This window comes from Zootoca vivipara, chromosome 15 (genome assembly GCF_963506605.1).
Source record: "Zootoca vivipara chromosome 15, rZooViv1.1, whole genome shotgun sequence".
In the NCBI taxonomy this organism is placed as follows: domain Eukaryota; kingdom Metazoa; phylum Chordata; class Lepidosauria; order Squamata; family Lacertidae; genus Zootoca; species Zootoca vivipara.
In genome coordinates this window covers 44012972-44031798 of record NC_083290.1, presented here as the reverse complement: position 1 = coordinate 44031798, position 18827 = coordinate 44012972, and the positions used below count along the sequence as shown (strand labels likewise).

Genomic DNA, 18827 nt, shown 5'->3' with positions numbered 1-18827 from the left:
GAGCTGCTGAGCTTTTTGGGGGGAGGATTGCCTACAGTTGCTGAGCTTTTGGGAGGGATTGCGCAGAGTTGTTGGGCTTTTGCGGGGATTGCCCAAGGTTCTTGAGCTTTTTTGGGGGGGGGTGGAAAAGAGCTCAGAATCGCTTGTGTCACAGAAGCCGATAAGCGTCTGCCCGTTTGCAAACACAAGCCGGAAACCAAACACCCAATTGCCACAGCAGCAGCCAGCCCTTGACGCAGCTAACAATTACTCTCCAAAATGCCGCTTACAAGCTGCAGCTTGCGGCTGCAACTAATCACCTGGTCCCCCAATGTACTGCCCGTGTGTTAGACAAGCCCTGTTTTTAAACACTATTTTGGAGCAAAAAACCCTCATCTAATACACAGAAAAGTACAGTATATTATTGCACACCACCCAATCTCCAATCAGTAGGAGCATGCCAGGGTTCCAGGGCTCGGTGCCCTTGAAATGGGGGACAATGGAGACTGTGGCATCGTTATATGGTTTACTTACACATATATACAACCTGAGCCTGCGATGGAGAGGCTCCCAGCATTAACAGCCCGGGGTGTGTGTGTGTGTGTGTGTGTGCTTGCTTCTCCCATAGCCACAGCCTCTGGATTCCAGCAGAGATCAGGCATAGCTATGTCTCCCTGCTGCCCAGCCTGCAGACTTCCTAGTAGCGTCTACGTCACATACAACTCAACTCTAAAATGCTGACCTTTGTCTTTCTAACTACCAGCATGTTGAGGAGGAGGACCCACCCATTTGCCATCTGGCACAGAACCACTTCCTTTGCTAACCACCTGTATTTAGAGGGCAATTGTCTCCCTAGGAAGCTAGCATGGCTGTTGCAGGAATTGAATCCAGGATTTAGAAGGGGCCTCCCGACTCCTAACAATATATACACAAACTCCACATGTGTATGTATATCATAGAATAGAATAATAGAATCATAGAGTTGGAAGAGACCACAAGGGCCATCCAGTCCAAGAAACGCCATCAAAGCATTCTTGACATATGCCTGTCAAGCCTCTGCTTAAAGACCTCAAAAGAAGGAGACTCCACCACACTCCTTGGCAGCAAATTCCACTGTCAAACAGCTCTTACTGTCAGGAAGTTCTTCCTAATGTTTAGGTGGAATCTTCTTTCTTGTAGTTTGAATCCATTGCTCCGTGTCCGCTTCTCTGGAGCAGCAGAAAACAACTTTTCTCCCCCCTCTATATGGCATCCTTTCATATATTTGAACATGGCTATCATATCACCCCTTAACCTTCTCTTCTCCAGGCTAAACATACCCAGCTCCCTAAGCCACATTCCTCATAAGGCATCATTTCCAGGCCTTTGACCATTTTGGTTGCCCTCTTCTGGACACGTTCCAGCTTGTCAGTATCTTTCTTGAACTGTGGTGCCCAGAACTGGACACAGTACACCAGGTGAGGTCTGACCAGTGCGGAATACAGTGGTACTATTACTTCCCTTCTAGATGCTATACTCCCTGTCCCTCACACACAGCTCATCCATGCCTCCCTCCCCCTCCCTCTCACCCCCCCATCACAAACCCCACATGTACCTCTCTTCTTCTGCACAGGTGACTCCTGCAGACTCTGCTATGCAGACCAGCCCCCTCTGTCCATCCCCACAGATCACGGACCTGCCCACACAGCTGAGGCCTGTGTCACATGTTGTACATGTCCTTTTATGCCTACTCCCCTTGCCCCCACAAGTATATATACCTTTCCCCTCTTTCTTTCAGACGTATGTGCTTCTCTGAAACTACAGCCTGCGCTCCCCCCCTCCATCTCACAAGCATACAGGCATGCCCTTCCCCATCACACGCCCCTCCCTCTTTTACACCCCCCCCCCATTTATCTCCCTCATTTACACAGATTATGCTGCATATGAATGCATACCCCCCCACACACACACAAACTCGCTGTTTACACTTATAAACTCTGGCCAATGAAAATAATGCACACATAGATTTTTTTAAAATGGCCAGTTAAAACTATGTAGTACAATAGGAAAATTGGGGGGGGGGGCAATTAGCTTGTGGAATAAATATGAAGATTTTTTTTAAAATCCTTCAGCGTTGGTATTGTTAAGATCTGTGCAGCGCATTATGACAGTCCTGACCCCTGAACCTGGTCCTTATTAGGCAATTCAACAGTTTGCCCTCAGTCAGTATGACCTCAATCTGTTGTCAGAAAATAATTAATCGGGTGCAGACCAAGGATGGTTATTCTTGAGTGTTACTCTGGAGCTCAGAGACCACCAGTAGTTCATCTCCTACAGTTTGAGAATCCTCTAGATTAATTCTATAACCTGCTAGCCTGGGAGTGGGCAGGTACCATGCTTTTCTGTGTATGGGACTTACAGAAGCCTCTTTGTCTCTTTCCCCTTTGACAATCAAGGCCTTCATCTTGAAGGCTACTTTCACATGAATGTTTTAACATTAAGGAAGTCCCCACCTAACAATAGTGCACAGACTCTGAAAAGAGACCCACTGTGTGTATTTAGCACATTAGAAGACACTGATTTTGTAATAACAAAGGAGCAGCAGAAGATGTTTCTTTTAAAGTCAAGGTTACAGGAGGTGCCATTGTTCCTCTGGTGTAATTTCTGTGGCAAGCCAGGTGGCTGTAATTGGGGAAATTGTAGGAAAGGTGCAAGTAATAAGCTTCAAAGACTACTCTTTTTGCTCTCTTGAATGGGGAAATCCTTTAATTTAACCTGGTTAAATCCAGGTCACAATCTAATGCAGAGCTTCTCTCCCAATTATCTATAGACAGGGGTAGCCAATGTGGGGCCTGCAGATATTGCTGGATTCCAACTCACATCAGACCCAGCGAGCAGAGTCAACAATCGGGAAAGATAGAAGGTGGAATTAGAGGGGATGCTGCTGTAGATGTAAAGGTAAAGGACCCCTGACAGTTAAATCCAGTCACGACTCTGGGGTTGCGGCGCTCAACTTGCTTTACTGGCCGAGGGAGCCGGCGTTTGTCCGCAGACAGATTCTGGGTCATGTGGCCAGCATGACTAAGCTGCTTCTGACAAAACCAGAGCAGTGCATGGAAACGCCATTTACCTTCCCGCCTATTGCACTTTTTGAGGTGCTTTCAAACTCCTAAGTTGGCAGGAGCTGGGACCAAGCAACGGGACCGTACCCCGTTGCAGGGATTCAAACTGCCGACCTTCTGATTGGCAAGCCCAAGGCTCAGTGGTTTAAACCACAGCGCCACCTGTGTCCCTGCTGTAATGTATCTAATTATAATTAACTGCATTTGCATGCTTTCCCCCTTTTTATATACCGTATATATGAGGAAGGATCAAGGCAAATGAAGGTTGCTGCTCCCCCCCCCCTCCTTCTTAGTCTTCTCACTGCTTGAACACTTGGAGATCCCAGGTGAATCGGCATCAACACTAAGGGGAAGCTCTGAAGAGGCAGTTCTTGTCAGGGGACCACCAGGGGTCAGCAGAGAGCCTAGCGAGGCAGTACAAGGGCTCAGGGATGCAAGGAGCCAGCAGAGAGCCTGACAAGGCGGTGCCCTGAGTCAGAGAGGCGGGGAGCTCTGTGGAGGGAGAGGTCTCAGACTCTGGGGACACTGATCAGCACTTGAGCGGCTCAGGAGGGGAGGGAAACATCATCGCCCTGTCTCCTCAACAACGCAGGGATCTAAAGCGCAGAGAGGAGAGGAGGAGACTAAGGGCACCCAAGAATACTTTGCTGGAGGCGGTCCTGAAGATCGCTCGCCACTCCTGGAATCTGACTCGGACTGAGCGGACATGAGAACTTTAGCTCTGTCTTGCAAATAGTTGTCTAATAAAACGCTGCACATATGTACCTGTGGAGTCAGTAGTCTTCACTTGTGGAAAGCACAATCTGTGTCCTCACAGTTCTGAATGTCAGCACTGGGTCTTCTGCTGTGGTGTGGACCTTGGCATCTGTCTGATGATGCCTATTGTTATGAACCACCCTGTGATCTTCAGATGAAGGGCAGAATACACGTTTTAGAATAATAAAAATTAAATGGCTGGTGTATAGATCGGTGGGGGGGGGGCATGGACCTCTGGCTTGCAGTCCTCAGAACTCTCAAGGCTGCACCACTCACTGGTCCCCCTTCATACCAGTACCTGCTTTGAGTGTTTTCGTTTGGCTATAATGTGTCCTTGAGTGCTAATAATGTCTCATGCTTGTCTGGATGGAGAACAGAGAGGGCTGTGACAGTGTAAGGAAGCTAGTCTATTGTACAACCGTAAAAATTGCAATACTTTCTCCACCCACTTTGACCTCTGGCTCGCCACCAGAAAGGTGCCTGGGAGTGTGGCTTTTGGACAGAAAAATATTCCCCACCCCTGCAGTATGGCAGGAGACCAGCCACTGCTATGGATGTGGCCCAGCTGTGGAGCAGCCTGGCAACAGTGCTTAGGGGAACTTTGGGACAACACAGTGTGCATTAACCTGCCAGCACAGCCATCATAGTCACATCAGCCTGGCATAAGAGCCTTGCTGGATCTGGCCAAAGGCTCCTAATTTAAAGACCTGTTAGCCCCGCCCCCCAGCTGGCCCTATTGGCCAGCCCTGAGCGCGGCAGGTAAAGGTGTAGAGCGGGTCCCGCCCGCAAATTCCCCCCTCTCTGAAGAGGAGGGATCTTACCATCTCTCAGCATTATAGGTACCACCACCACCTCCTGCCTGCAGACAAGGCCTCACTCAGGGAGGGTGTCTCTTGGCCTGAAACATGGTGCTGGTTGGATAGCTCAGCTGGCAAAGAAGGATACTCTTAATCTCAAGGTCATGGGTTTGAGCAATGTGTTGGGTCAGGAGATGCATTTTCCAGGTAGAAGTAAACTTATTACTTAAACTAAATATAAGGATTTCACAGGCTTAAACACAGTAGTACAGGCACAGCTCCTGTTAAACTTCCTTTACTCAAGATCAGTTGTTACACTTCTGTTTCACTGTATCTGAAGAAGTGTGCATGCACACGAAAGCTCATACCAATGACAAACTTAGTTGGTCTCTAAGGTGCTGCTGGAAGGAATTTTTTTTATTTTTTGTTTCGACTACGTCAGACCAACACGGCTACCTACCTGTAACTTCAGTTTCTGTTACTCCTTTCAGTGGTGAAGCTGTATGCTCTGGCACGGGGGGCGGGGGGGGGGGGAGAGCAGGTGGGAGCGTGGCTGGAGCATGTCCCAGGGCGTGGCATGCCGCCCACGGGGGCATGGTGTGTGTCCTGGGGGTGTGGTGCTCAGCGCGGTGGGGGTGTGTGCCATGCCCCCAGGACGCACGCCACGCCCCCATGGGTGGTGGCTGCGATGGTACCCCCACCCCCGATGGTGTTGGGGACAGTGCACTCCCCCCCCCATTCCTCCGTCAGTGACTCATTTCTAGGTCCTCACTCTTAGGTCAGGAAGATGCTTCAAGTCAATGCTTTTAACAAAGTTAAAATACCACTCCTGAGGTGCCCCAGTTGGTATAACAGACCCAGGGGATCACCTCACCCCAAGGGGTCTTCTGTACTTAGAAGCACTATCCTGGCTAGACGGAGACCCAGGGGTCCTATGTTTCCACAACTTCTCCCTTTCCCACTTTTTCCTTTTGTTAGTCACTTTGTGTTGGACATTATTATGGGATAGCTCAGTCAGTAGAGCATGTGACTCTGAATTTCAGGGTTGTGGGTTTGAGTCCCACACTGGCCAAAAGATTCCTGCATCGCAGGGGGCTGGACTAGATGACCCTCATGGTCCCTTCCACCTCTACAATTTGATTATTCTATATTTATTTATTTATTTATTTATTTATAGCTCACTTTTCCTCCAGACTTGGACTCAAGGTGGCTTACACAGATTATAACATAAATAAAATACAAAAAACAAAACCCGTGTAAAATGGTTTTAAAAGCAATTAGTAGGATTTAAGCAACATAAAATCAGATCTACTAAAATGCAGATACTGTAGTAACAACAGCACAGCACTATGAAAAGCCCTTTTCTTTTTTCTTTTTAAAAAGTCGGTTCCCCAAAGCGTGACGACTAGAACAGTCTCTCCTCCAGGAACGGCGGCCAGATGCTGGTGGGAGACACCTGCTAGGATTGCTGGCTGGGACTGATCGGAGTTGGGCTCCAGCAGCATCCGAGGGGGGCATGTCTGGCACTTGCGGGAGGCCAGGACTGCTGCCGCCCACGTTGCTCCTTTCATGGCCCTGGGTGGATAGGCGTGCAGGCATCACACACACACGTGGGGCTAGAAAGGCCTTGGCGCCAACGGTTTGGGCATACCGGGGGGGGGGCGGTGATTTCCCCAGAGGCAGCGCCCCCTCCCCCGCTTTGGTCCGGCAGCAGCGGCAGCAGCAGCGGCAAACAGCAACAGTAGCAGCCTGCCTGCGCCCGCTCGCTTTATTAGGTAAAGCAAGTGCCACAAAATACATTCCACCCGCGGCCATGCCTTCTGCCTCGCGCCAATCTCCTCGAGGCGCCACGTGGGACCGGCTCTTCGAGTGGGCGGGGCTAGGCGGAGGGGGGGGCAAGGCTCATGCAAATCAGAGCCCGAGTTCCCGAGCCGATGAATAGGAGCAGGAGGGGGCGGAGGCGGGGCGCCCTCCTCCTCCGAAAGGAGCATGCGCGGCGGCAGCTGCCCGTCAGTCTCTCCTCCTGCTTCTCCGCGCGGCCTTCGCTGAGGGGAGCCGACCGGCCGGCGGGACACGGATCGAGGGCTGCCCGTGCTGCGAGGACGTGACACGCGTCGTGAGGTAGAGAGGGGGGAGCGGGCGGGGCCCCTTCGCCTGGGCGCTTCAGACATGCCCGCCGCATCTATACACGTGTCATGCTGTCCACAGGGCCTTTCTTCGGGGGAGCGGACTCCTGGGCCTGCCATGAGCCCCGCCAGAGCGCCCGCCCCCGAAGTATGGCAGGTCAGGCCCCTTCCCCGAGACAGGAGCCCCAGAGGCAGCTCCCCGACTCCGCCTTCCCTACTAGGGCAGCCCCATTTCGGCTCCAGGAGAGACGACTCTTGCCCCTCCACTTTCTCATTCAAGATCTTCCCTCGACAAGGATCCGAGTCCTGCCCCCGCCCGGGATTCCCTCCCGACCCCGTTGCCAGACAGTCTGCTAGGGACTGGCCAAACTCCCATGTGTTGTCCCAAAGACTCCCACCCTCAACTCATATCCAGGTGCACCGAGGAGACATCCCCCATCTGCTCCACACCAATATCCCCTGTAGGACAAGCATCCTTCCCATCCAGGGATCATCTCATTTCCCATTGCCCCTCCATGAAGGCCAGAATGTAGTTTCCCTCCAGCACACTCACCCCAAAGTGTAGCCATGCGGTATGACATATTCATACAGGAGCCATCCAGTCTGCTAAGAACATACAGTATTCTTCAACCCTAAGGCTGCTCATTTAAATATACTGCCTGCTCAATGGTCACTTAATACACTGCAATAAAAACTTCCTGCCCTAGGCAATCCCTTTCTAACATACCCACTTGTTCTCCCCTTTCCATGTTGGGAGTCATGTATGGATGTGTGCAGCCTGCATATTTTTGAGATACTGTTGAATACTTATTCTTCCAATACAAACTTGTAAATAGCTGTTGGGTTGTTCTTCTCAGAGTTTAATGGTGTGCTATAAGGGTTCAATGGAAGCAGGAATAAATTTCCCAGCAGTTTAAGGTGTTCCCAGATGCTACGGTAGATGTGAATGCACTGCTACTCCCTATCTTGCTGCCTGCTTGAGCCTTCAGTTGCTGGGCAGGATTGAATACTTTGCTCAGAGTGCATAACTCACATGAAAGATGTGGGAAATGTTGTCACGTCATGGAGTTTTGCCTCTGAGACAGAGTTCTGACTTGTGGGAGGGAATCTGTATACTCTACCAGCAGCAGTGTATTCATCAATCCCTCTCTTGTAAGGGTAGCCAACCGTTGTGGTTCCATAGGCACAGTTGCAATTTGGGCATTCTGATGTGTGCACCATGATACACATGTACACTCATCACAATCACATACATGCATATGCATTATCCCCCTGCCAGCAATTGCACTTGAAAAAAGCCTTCTGTGGGCTAAAGTGGAAGGCCTCTTTCAAATATTATTTTTGAGGAGGAGGGAGCAGAAATGAGACGCTGCAAAACACAAGGGAAGGCCTCTGAGGGCACCGTGTTGGCAATGCATGTGTTAGTGGCTAACTGCACAATACACAATAAAGGCAGCTTTGGAAAAATGGGTTTTAGAGTAGAGAAGCATGGCAGAGTGGGGCTTCCTCGCACAATGTTTCTCTGCTGCAAACTGTTCCACTGCAAAAGCATTTTTGCTGGGCCAAAAGTACTTTTCAGCTTTGAAGGGGAGGGGAAAGTCACTTGTAGAAGCAGATACAAATAGTACAGGGAAAGGAGTCCTCTGCAGAAGCTAGTTTTGATTCACCTTACCTTTCCTATACAGTCATACCTCGGGTTAAGTACGCTTCAGGTTGAGTACTTTCAAGTTAAGTACTCCGCGGACCCAGCTGGAACGGATTAATCCATTTTCCATTACTTTCAATGGGAAAGTTTGCTTCAGGTTAAGTACACTTCAGGTTAAGTACAGACTTCCAGAATCAATTAAGTACTTAACCTGAGGTACCACTGTACATTGATTACTGCCTTCATTTTATGGATCAATGGTCTCACTAGACAGTAAAATTCCTGTTAAATTGCTGTTTTAGGGGGTGTTTTTCATCGTCTGGAACGGATTAATCCACTTTCCATTACTTTCAGTGGGAAAGTTTGCTTCAGGTTAAGTACGCTTCAGGTTAAGTACGGACTTCCAGAACCAATTACACTCATACCTCGGGTTAAGTACGTTTCAGGTTGAGTACTCCACGGACCTGTCTGGAACAGATTAATCCACTTTCCATTACTTTCAATGGGAAAGTTCGCTTCAAGTTAAGTATGGACTTCCGGAACCAATTAAGTACTTAACCTGAGATACCACTGTATTTTATTTATTAAAATGTTTAAAGCACACAGTGTCAAGTGTTCCTACATTTCAAAACATAGAGCAACAATGTCCTGAATCAAAATAATGAATAATAATAAAATAATAAAAGGAAGATAAAGCTAAATGGACAGTTAAGTCCAGTCAACGGCAACTATGGGGTGCGGTGCTCATCTTGCTTCAGGCCAAGGGAGCCAGTGTTTGTCTGCAGACAGCTTTCTGGGTTATGTAGCCAGCATGAATAAACCACTTCTGGCACAATGGGGCACCATGATGAGTGCCAGAGCGCACAGAAATGCTGTTTACCTTTCTGCTACAGTGGGACCTATTTATCTACTTGCACTTTGACGTGCTTTCGAACTGCTATGTTGGCAGGAACTGGGACAAAGCAACGTTGTGCAGATTCAAACCACCAACTTTCCAATCGGGAAGCCCAAGAGGCTCAGTGGTTTAGACCACAGTGCCACCCGCTCCCTATCAAAATAATACTGTAAGTCAGTAAATGCACATTCAGCATAGATGCTGTTTAGATTGTTTGGAAGTCTGGTTCATATACATGCAACAGACAAAGAAAATTGTGTGACAATTTCAAAATGAAACAAAACACCCATATACCTTTTAACTTTTTATGTGATTTTATTATTGCCAAAAAATGAAAAACTCTGTCTTTTCCCTAATTAAGGAGAAGTAGTTTTCTGTAACTGGAACACAGAAGTTTAGCAGCACCTTTTATAGGCAGTCATAATATGCTAAATGCATACTATGGAATTTTACATCCATATCATGCCACATATTTTGCTAAACTTCTGTATTCTACTGGTTGTTAGATCCATCTGTCTCAGGAGACAACGGAAGAGTGCACCTTCAAGGGTAAAGTCAAACCATTTTGGAGAGATAAGTGTTTTCTGTGGCTTTAGGTTAATGGAAGGATGTATACAAAATTGTGATATTGCCTCAGCTGAATTCTCCATTCTGTCACCTGATGGTCTCTGTGGGGTCTCACTTAAGTGTCTCGTCTGGATGATGCAATACAGAGTAGCTTATTGGGTGGGACAGGGTGCAGTATAGGAAGTCTTGTGACTTGATGGGGGCTGATGCTGAGTTGCTGATGGCAGCTTCTTGGCAAAGCAAGTGGTGTGAAGGGGTGATGCTTATGAGCAGCTTAGTCTTAACTTTGTGAATGCATCATGAATAACTCATTTCAGTGTGTAGACAGGAAATTCTTCTGTGTGTTGTGAAGAATCTGGAGAGACTCATCTAGCTAAATGGTTAAGGTCTGTTGCTTTCTTAATTGCAAGTGGCAAAGTAAAACAAAAATGCTTAATGAAACATTGCCTTCTTTTATGCTTTTCAGAGGTTGTGTCAGGAGTTCTTATATAAATACTCCTTTCTTACAATCCTTATAGAGTGGTTGTAAGGAGTGCGGCGAGCATTTTTAAATGGGAAAGCGGGATAGAAATAGTTTAAATAAATAAGATAATGTATGCAGTGTTTTAAACACTTGAAGTGCTGCACAAATGTCAAATATTATTTTCACACCTTTGGTGTCTCTTGTAGCATGACATGATAGTGGTAGAAAGTTTTTAGCCTTCCTAATGGAGGGATCATTTCACATTGAACTGCTTTACTGTAACCTTCCTGGATGTAATCTGGGGAGAGGGGCAGAGCAGGTCTTCTAATACTGTATTACATTGTTATAGCGTCACTTCACCATGAAGTGCACAGAGTGCTATTGACCCTTTATCCAAGGTCAGCACTTCTCATTTCAGTTTTATCTCTTCCTTCTCATGGAATTTTAAGCTTCGGTTGTTAAAAAAAACCCGTTATAAGCTCTGAATTTGTGCAGGTGCCTATGCACAGCCTGTGATAGATGGCAACACCTTGTTCCAGTGCCAACCAAGGAAGGTATCCCACTGGCAACAGGTGCACTGTTGTGCTACAGTCCTCTTGCCACCAGCTGCTTATTTGTCCCCCCAGGGCAACGGGTATAGGATTTCCACCGCTTCATGGTGATCTACTTGAGAGTAGGGCTGAATTCCAACTCTTCTGCCTGGCAACTTTGGCCTGTCACCTCTCCTGACCACCCAGGCGTTTTAACCCAGCAGCTTAGCCAGTAAAGCAGTGTATTTAAACAGACTATTAAAAGAAAGGGAAAGGTGGAGAAACAGTAAGCCACATTCAAATGGGAAATAAAACACCAAACTAGAATATGGATGTAGCTAATCCGGGTGTAGCTAGACGCGGGTGGCACTGTGGGTTAAACCATAGAGCCTAGGGCTTGCCGATAAGAAGGCCGGTGGTTCGAATCCCTGTGACGGGGTGAGCTCCCGTTGCTCGGTCCCAGCTCCTGCCAACCTAGCAGTTCAAAAGCACTTCAAAGTGCAAGTAGATAAATGCCCTGGCGGGAAGATAAACGGCTTTCCGTGTGCTGCTCTGGTTCTCCAGAAGCGGCTTTGTCATGCTGGCCCTCCCTCAGCCAGTAAAGTGAGATGAGCGCTGCAACCCCACAGTTGGTCACGACTGGACCTAATGGTCAGGGGTCCCTTTACCTTTAATCCAATACTAGCCAAGCTTATACAACAACATAGAACTATTTTGGCAGCCTTTGGAGTTGGTTGGAAGGGGGAGGTAAAGTATACAGGCATGATGCCATGTTCTATGCTCTTTGATTGGGTTGATCACGATTGACAGCTAGAGGGTACTTCACCACTGGGGGGGAGCACTCTCTAGGTCAGGTATCCCCAAACTTCGGCCCTCCAGATGTTTTGGACTACAATTCCCATCTTCCCCAACCACTGGTTCTGTTAGCTAGGGAACATGGGAGTTGTAGGCCAAAACATCTGGAGGGCCACAGTTTGGGGATGCCTGCTCTAGGTGGTGAGAATTGGGATGGAGATGGCTGCCAGACAGCAATGCGGAGTTAGGAGTGCTGGTTAGGATACCTCACAGCATCATGATATGGAGTCTGCTATTCTAACTAACTCTAGGAATTTTTTTTTAATGACCACCTGGGCAATTTTGGGGGTCTTTGGCACATCTCAGGTATGTTTCCTGTAGTATGTCAGAAAAAGGGGGTGAAGGACTGTCTTCTTCTTCTTCTTCTTCTTCTTCTTCTTCTTCTTCTTCTTCTTCTTCTTCTTCTTCTTCTTCTTCTTCTTCTTCTTCTTCTTCTTGTATACTGCCCTTTATCTATAGATCACAACATAAAAATACAAAATGAAAACACAAAATAGTTTAAAAAACAACAAGCAAACCAATAACCCCCCCCTCCCACAAAACATTTAAAAGGCCATATTTTTATTATTATACAGTATGGGTAGGTTTTATGAAGCTGTGAAGTAGATTTGGCTCCCCTTGAAAAAATTGACATAGTGTCTGTGACTAAAAAGGTGCACAGGTGTAAGCCTGCAAATTTCCATTGAAGGAAAGGGCTCTGGTGTTTTGCGTGTTTTTATACTGTTTCCCTGATACGTATTTGTGGCTACATTTTGTTCACCTCTTTGACATTTTAAAATTTGGCTTATATCTATATAAAAAAAATGTAAACTGGCCATGTGGGTATTTCTGCACTTTTCTCCGAAACCGCTTGAGTGATTGCGTTCAAATTTGGACACAACATCCCAAGCGAATATGCGAGTGACCATATACATTTTGCATAGATATGTCACGCCTATGGCAGGTAAAGCAGGTAAAACTCATTTTCCCGAACACAAAACTCAGACAGCCGGAGATGCTGGGAACACAGGAGAGGTTGCAAAGCAGCGTCCTCTAGTGATGACTACACTGGTACTGCAGGTAGGAAAGCTTCCCTCTCCACAGCATCTTGGCTCAGCTTTGCAGACTGAGCCGAGGGGGCGGGATAGGTCATGGTGGGACAGGGTGGGGCCAATCACAGGGATGACCCAGAGGTGGGGGGGAGGGAACAGAATAGGTCGTGGGTCGGGACAGGGTGGTGGGAGTCACAGGGATGAGGCGGGGGTGGGGGAGGAGGGGGCAGAATAGGTCATGGGTCGGAACAGGGTGGGGGCAGTCACAGGGATGACACATAGCAATGCGTGGCCAGGCCAGCTAGTATTTTATAAATGTGAATGTTTATGCATAAAATCTGTTTAAAAGTGAATTATAAAGTTTGATGGATCACAGAGTATGTCATCCTTCTGTGTACATAATTGTCTGGAGCAATTTGATCCTAATTTAATCTTGTGGCAATCTAGGTTAGACTGCCACGTGGCCCTATGTTTGCACTCCTCTGATGCTGTAGGCCCCCATGCAAAAGTTATTGCTATAACAGTGATAAGAATGGTTTGGATAGTGTGCCTTGTGACTGTACTTGACAATGTCATTTCCCAGGTTTTGGACCTGAGCCAAAGCTATGGGGCAGGATTTCACCGAGTTGTTATGCAAGAGACCTCCTGTCTTCCTTGTTAATATGCACATTCATGCGTGTATCCAATTGGTACTGCACTTTCTTGTGGACTTTGGAACTTTTATCAGGCGTGTTCTTGGTCTCTGGACTGCCTGATCTGATAGGGCCCAATCTGCACTTGACCAATTAAAGTGACCCCTTAAAGGTGCTAGTAGCTGAGGTCTTTAGCATAGTGTCTGCCATAATGGCAGCAAATAACTGGTTGTTTCTTTATTTGTAAGAGGATAGTTGTTTTCCACATCCTCTGTCTATGGGCTGTGTATCAATACACACTTCTACCATTTCAATGTGCTGTACATTCTGAAAGTTGCATGCATATTGTTGAAAGGTTGACTGGAAGAAGAGAGAACATATTTTGTGTGCCACTTGTTAACCCCTCTTGGATTGCCTTTTTTCATTTAAATATAGTTTTAGTGGGATAATGACTTGTGTGCCACTGAGAGCAAAGCTTGTGATTGTTCACTTATGCAGCACTATAGACATACAAGGCTCTTCACCATATAATGCAAGGTAAAAAGATATGATCCTGCCTTAGAGGGCTTACAATGTAAATGACCAAATATTAAACCACACGTATTCAGTGCCAGCACCGCAAACATAGAGCCAAAGCACAAATCCTCATGGATATGCTCAGTTTCCATAGGTTGACAACAAGATCCCTGCCTCAGATCCATGATTTTGCACCATAGCTTTAGCACTAGACCTGTGACTTTTATGGTTCAATCAATGGAGATGGATGGGATCTGTGGGAGCAGGGGGAACCTGTGAAAAATGCTGTGCAGTTTGATAAAGATCCATGTTTCTGGATCCAACATATATGCACACCACCTCTCTTTCTTCCTCTCCTCTGACCCCTATGGCTTATGTGCTAATCAAGGCTCTGCGCAGCAGCTCAGGTGCCAACCTGAGTTTTGAAAAGCAAATAGAGCTGAAAGTGGAAATACAAAGAGAGTGTTACTCTTCCAACCTCCTCCTTCAGCTGTATGTACTTCTCTAGGCAGGGGGGGGGGGGGAATAGCCATCCTTGACATCTTATGAGCAAGGGGGCAGTGACTAGGGGCTTACAGCCCTTATGGTAACCAGGGAAATTTCTCAAGGGTGGTGTTGCGACAGGCACCGTATTGGTGACCCTCGCTCTAGTAAATGTATGCAAAAAATAAATAAAGTATGTTTATAGTTATATTGCACTTTTCCTCCAAGGAGATCAAGGTGGCATAGTTCTACCCCTCTCAGTTTTTTCCTTACAAAACCCTGCAAGGTAGGTCAAGCAGAGGTGACTGGCTACCTAGTGAGCTTCAGGATTGCAGCTTAAATACTTTCTTGCTATGCTTTGTACTGCAAGGAAGTCAGTAGCATCCTTCAGATGTTCAGTTCCCACATCTGGCCCAGGCAGATTGGCCAGTCGTCATGGTTATTGGGAGTTGCGGTCCATGAACATAAGGAGGGCCCCTGGGCCCTGCCCTTCTCCTTGTGCCCTCAATCTTTCCCATATATATATCTTTCCCATATATATATATATGGCCTTAAAATTATTATAACACTTTCTTAATATGTTTCCACTGAACAATTTGGAAAAGCAGGTCTCCCCATTCCTACTTCATGCGCTCGCTGCAAAACCTGCCAGTGTATCTGTGGTGCAAACAGTGTGAGGAAGAGCCAAGAATAGAATGTGGCTTTAACCCAAGCCTCCCGCTTGGTATTGTAGCCTCCTTTGGAATTTGGTCCTCCTCTTGGAGCAACAGAACTATGTACATCATTATTGGTTATAATAAGTTGTGTGGCGCTAACAGTTTACAGTATTTGGAAATGCTTCACTAGGTTCAGCTACCTTGCCTAGAAAAAAGAAAATGGCCAGAGGCAATTTAGGAATACAGGAATTTAAACTGGCCCATCATTCCACCTAAGGTCTTGTTTGTACAAAGAGCTTAGCTACTTCCAACACCCCCCCCCCAAGCTGACCATTTCTTAAGGAATTCCTGACACTTTTGTGAAACAACCATCTTGGAGTTGAACTAAGCTCTTAAGACTATAAGAATGTCTATCCCCTTTTAATAAGAAAGCAGTGAATGTTGTGCAACAGCACAGGGAGTGGGGAGCCCCTGCACAGTTTATCAGGATTGTGTTTGGAGAGGTGACTCGAAACCCCTTCCTTTCCTGTCTTGCTGTGCTGCGGGGGAGAATTAGGTCTCCTTGGTGGCCAGATCAGTCCTGGTGGGCCTTGCCAGTTCAGGGATAGCTTTGACCACAATCTGTCTGGCTGTGGTACAATGCTGCTCTGGGTCAGACTCCACAGGAGACTAAAGTCTGCCGCACATCAGCAGAAATTATGTTCAATATGGCCATGAGCCTAGTGAATGGGTGTGGAAATATAATTCTTCTCTAGTTCAGAGGCAGTGTGTTTTGCAAAGTGCAAAAACTTCCAACAGACACACACGGCTCATGAATTTAGCATTTGATTCATCTCATCAGATGGTGTCACTGTTAAGAAGTTTTGTATCCAGTTTTGTGCTGCTTCCTCTAAGTGAAATTCTGTGACATTATTTCTCTTTTTGCTCATTTCTAATGCCTTGACCATTCAGAGGAATATACGAAGCTGCACTTTGCTGAATTAGAACATGGTCCATCTAGCTCATTGGTCTTCATCTGGTGTTCTGGGATGCACTATAGGGGGTCTAAGATGGATTGAAACAAAAATATGGTAAAAATTAAGATATGAGTCTCTAAATGAGTGTTTGGGTTAAAGATTGGTCTGAAGTCTGCATGATTCTGGGGACTTGATAGTTGTTGCAAGTAGGATTTGCTGGAACTGAGTTGCCTGCAATTAGGATATCTAATTATTAATTTGGTTGCAGGAGACATGAGATTAGTGTGGCTGGAATTGGCTTGTGTATTGCACTGACTGAAACGTACTGATCCAAGTGCACACGTCTCTCTCTCTTTTCAGAATTTTTGCCATGTTTTGGAATGTGGGTCCTTCGAAATGTGTCTTGCCCCTACAGCTTTGTCTGCTGGGTTTTGCATGCTCTGTGTGGGCCAGCTCAGGAGCCTTGTCACAGACTTCTATCACAGCGGATTCCTTCCTGCAAGACCTCTTCCTCCGGTATGGCAAACATGACAAGCTCACTTTGCAGCAGCTCAAATCCCTGTTGAATCGCCTTGATGTGGGAGTTGGAAGGAACAACATTAGTCGCACAGAGCAGCAGCGTAGAAACATATCATCGGTAATGTATTGTGTTTATATAAGCTATTTCTGTCCTGCTTTTGAAGGTAGTGAGTGGGTCCACAAATCACACTACTAATGCTAAAAACCTGGCTGTTATGGATGCATGCCGCTGAAAAATATTAAAATGATAAAACCTAAAGGGTCTATAGTGGGGCACCTTTAATTAAGTCCACTCAATTGATTTTGAAAGCTTTCTGAAATAAAACTGTCTTGAGCTGACACCTAAAAGTTAACAGAGAAGAGGCAAAAAGATGAACCTCTCTGGGGAGCAAGTTCTGTAATGTTGGTGCTGCCCCTGAGAAGGCCCTGTTCAGCATCACTACCCTCCTTGCTTCTTTCTAGTGGAGGAGGGGCAGGGTCTTCCTGTTATGGTTTATACAGGGAAAGATGGTCTATGACATGCCCAGCTCTGGACGATTTAGAGTGTTAATGGTCAAAATCAGCACCCAATTATTGTTTAGTAGCAGTAGTACCCATATTACTTTATTATTCATTGCAGTTGCTATTTTAGAAATAATTAAAAGTATTATTATTATTTATATTTATTTGTGCTTTTATCTTGTATTTTTATCTTGTGAACTTCCCTGAGATCATTGGATGAAGGGGGTGTGGGTGTGTATACCATATTTTTCCGTGTACAAGATGATGCCCCCCCCCTATTTTTTCAGTCAAAAATTGGGGGTCGTCTTATACACAGATTTAAGATCTATACAAACAAGTTCCTGCCCTCAAGAACCATAAAACTGCTATGTTTTTATACTCACCAGCTTGAATAAAAACAGTTCAGGGAGAGCAGGAGCCAAAGGAAGCTAGAATGGTGACAGGAGGCAGTGCATAATTTGTGGATCAGTAAAGCTCACTGGGAAGCCTTCAGGGTGTGCATGCTATCGAAATGCACAGCTCTGGGATTTTCACCACCCCTTGCTCTCTGTCCTATAGTGCTTCAGTTCCTCAGAGATCTTTGCAACCCACAATCTGAGTGAAGACTCCAGCCTTGGCAAGAGTGAATTCCGAGAGTTCTGCCCAACCATCCTGCAGCAGCTGGAGTCAAGGGCATGCATGTCTGAAAACCTGGAAGATGAGGAAGATGAGAGGACAGAGGAGGGGAAGCCCAGTTCCTCAGAAGGTGTGTCTGTGCAGTTACAAGCCAGCCAGCCAGGCTAGCAAAAGTTTAACAGCTAGTCTTTTAAAGCAAAAGCTTCCTGAGAAATGCCTTCAAATCCTGACCATCCTTGTTCTCCTGCAAGTTGCTGTAGAAATGGAATGTCAACCAGAACTGTAAACTATTGTTCTTAATGGGGTTTCCTTTTCCAGGTACAGGTTGACATAATGCCCCATACACCCTACCCTTGTGTCCTTGCCTAGGAAAAGTCAGTTGATCTAAAATCCCCCCTCCTCTAGTATAATTTCATTGTGCTCCAGATTGAGCTGTCAGTGCTGTCAAGGCAGCTCCATACATACCGTATGCTGGCTGCTGCATACTTACAGGTGGAAATGGGCCTTTGGAAGTACAGGTATTGCTCTCAATGAAAGACAAAATTAGAATTGTTTAGGCTGTGCAGAAGAAAGCATAAGGTTGTATTCAGTGTTAGTCGTGCTCAGAACAGACCTATTGAAGTTAACGGATATGACTAACTTAGATCTCTTAATTTTAGTGGATATTCTAAGTAGAACTTAGCTTAATACCACCCATGGCGTTTACACCTTTACACACATTGGAATAGCCTATAGGCTGGCTCTCAATTTTGCTCCTATCATTCACAAATTTGTGAATTCACAGATCTTCCTGTTTGTGGACAGGAAATGTGGGTCCACAATTAATGAATCATATATAACACACTTTCCCCAAGTTAAGGAACTATGCCAACCACCAGGTAACAGAGATCAGCTATGCAAGTTAGGGTTGTAGTCCTATACTTGCTTACCTGAGAATAAGTCCCTTTAAACTCAGTAGAGTTACTTCTGAGTAGACGCATACAGGATTGCACTGTATGACAAAATAGAGAACTTGGAAATACTATCTATTGAGAAGAAAAAGCTCAGTATATAAAAAAGAGGTCATCCCTGCTGGTGGGTATTTGCAGAAGAGCCAGTAATTACAACCGTTTTAGTAGATCCTAAGATGGGTATGAGTCATAGCTGCCAAGTTATCCATTTTTTTAAGGGATTTTCCCTTATGCTGAATAGGCTTCCTCGCAAG

The 18827-nt window shown here is 46.2% G+C and overlaps 1 protein-coding gene across 3 annotated transcripts in view; it reads left to right on the top strand.

The window, feature by feature from the left end:
* Window positions 1–18827, top strand: part of SLC39A14 (solute carrier family 39 member 14) — a 49236-nt gene that overhangs the window by 6959 nt on the left and 23450 nt on the right. For 2 of the 3 annotated variants that reach the window (XM_035139710.2, XM_035139711.2), the window contains exons 1-3: window positions 6631–6754; window positions 16349–16625; window positions 17567–17753. In XM_035139710.2, coding sequence (XP_034995601.1) covers window positions 16359–16625; window positions 17567–17753 — 454 coding nt within the window. In that variant the 5' untranslated portion in view covers window positions 6631–6754; window positions 16349–16358. Of the gene's footprint in view, window positions 1–6630; window positions 6755–16348; window positions 16626–17566; window positions 17754–18827 lie in introns of those variants that run through there. The other variant, XM_035139712.2, reaches the window with a different exon arrangement.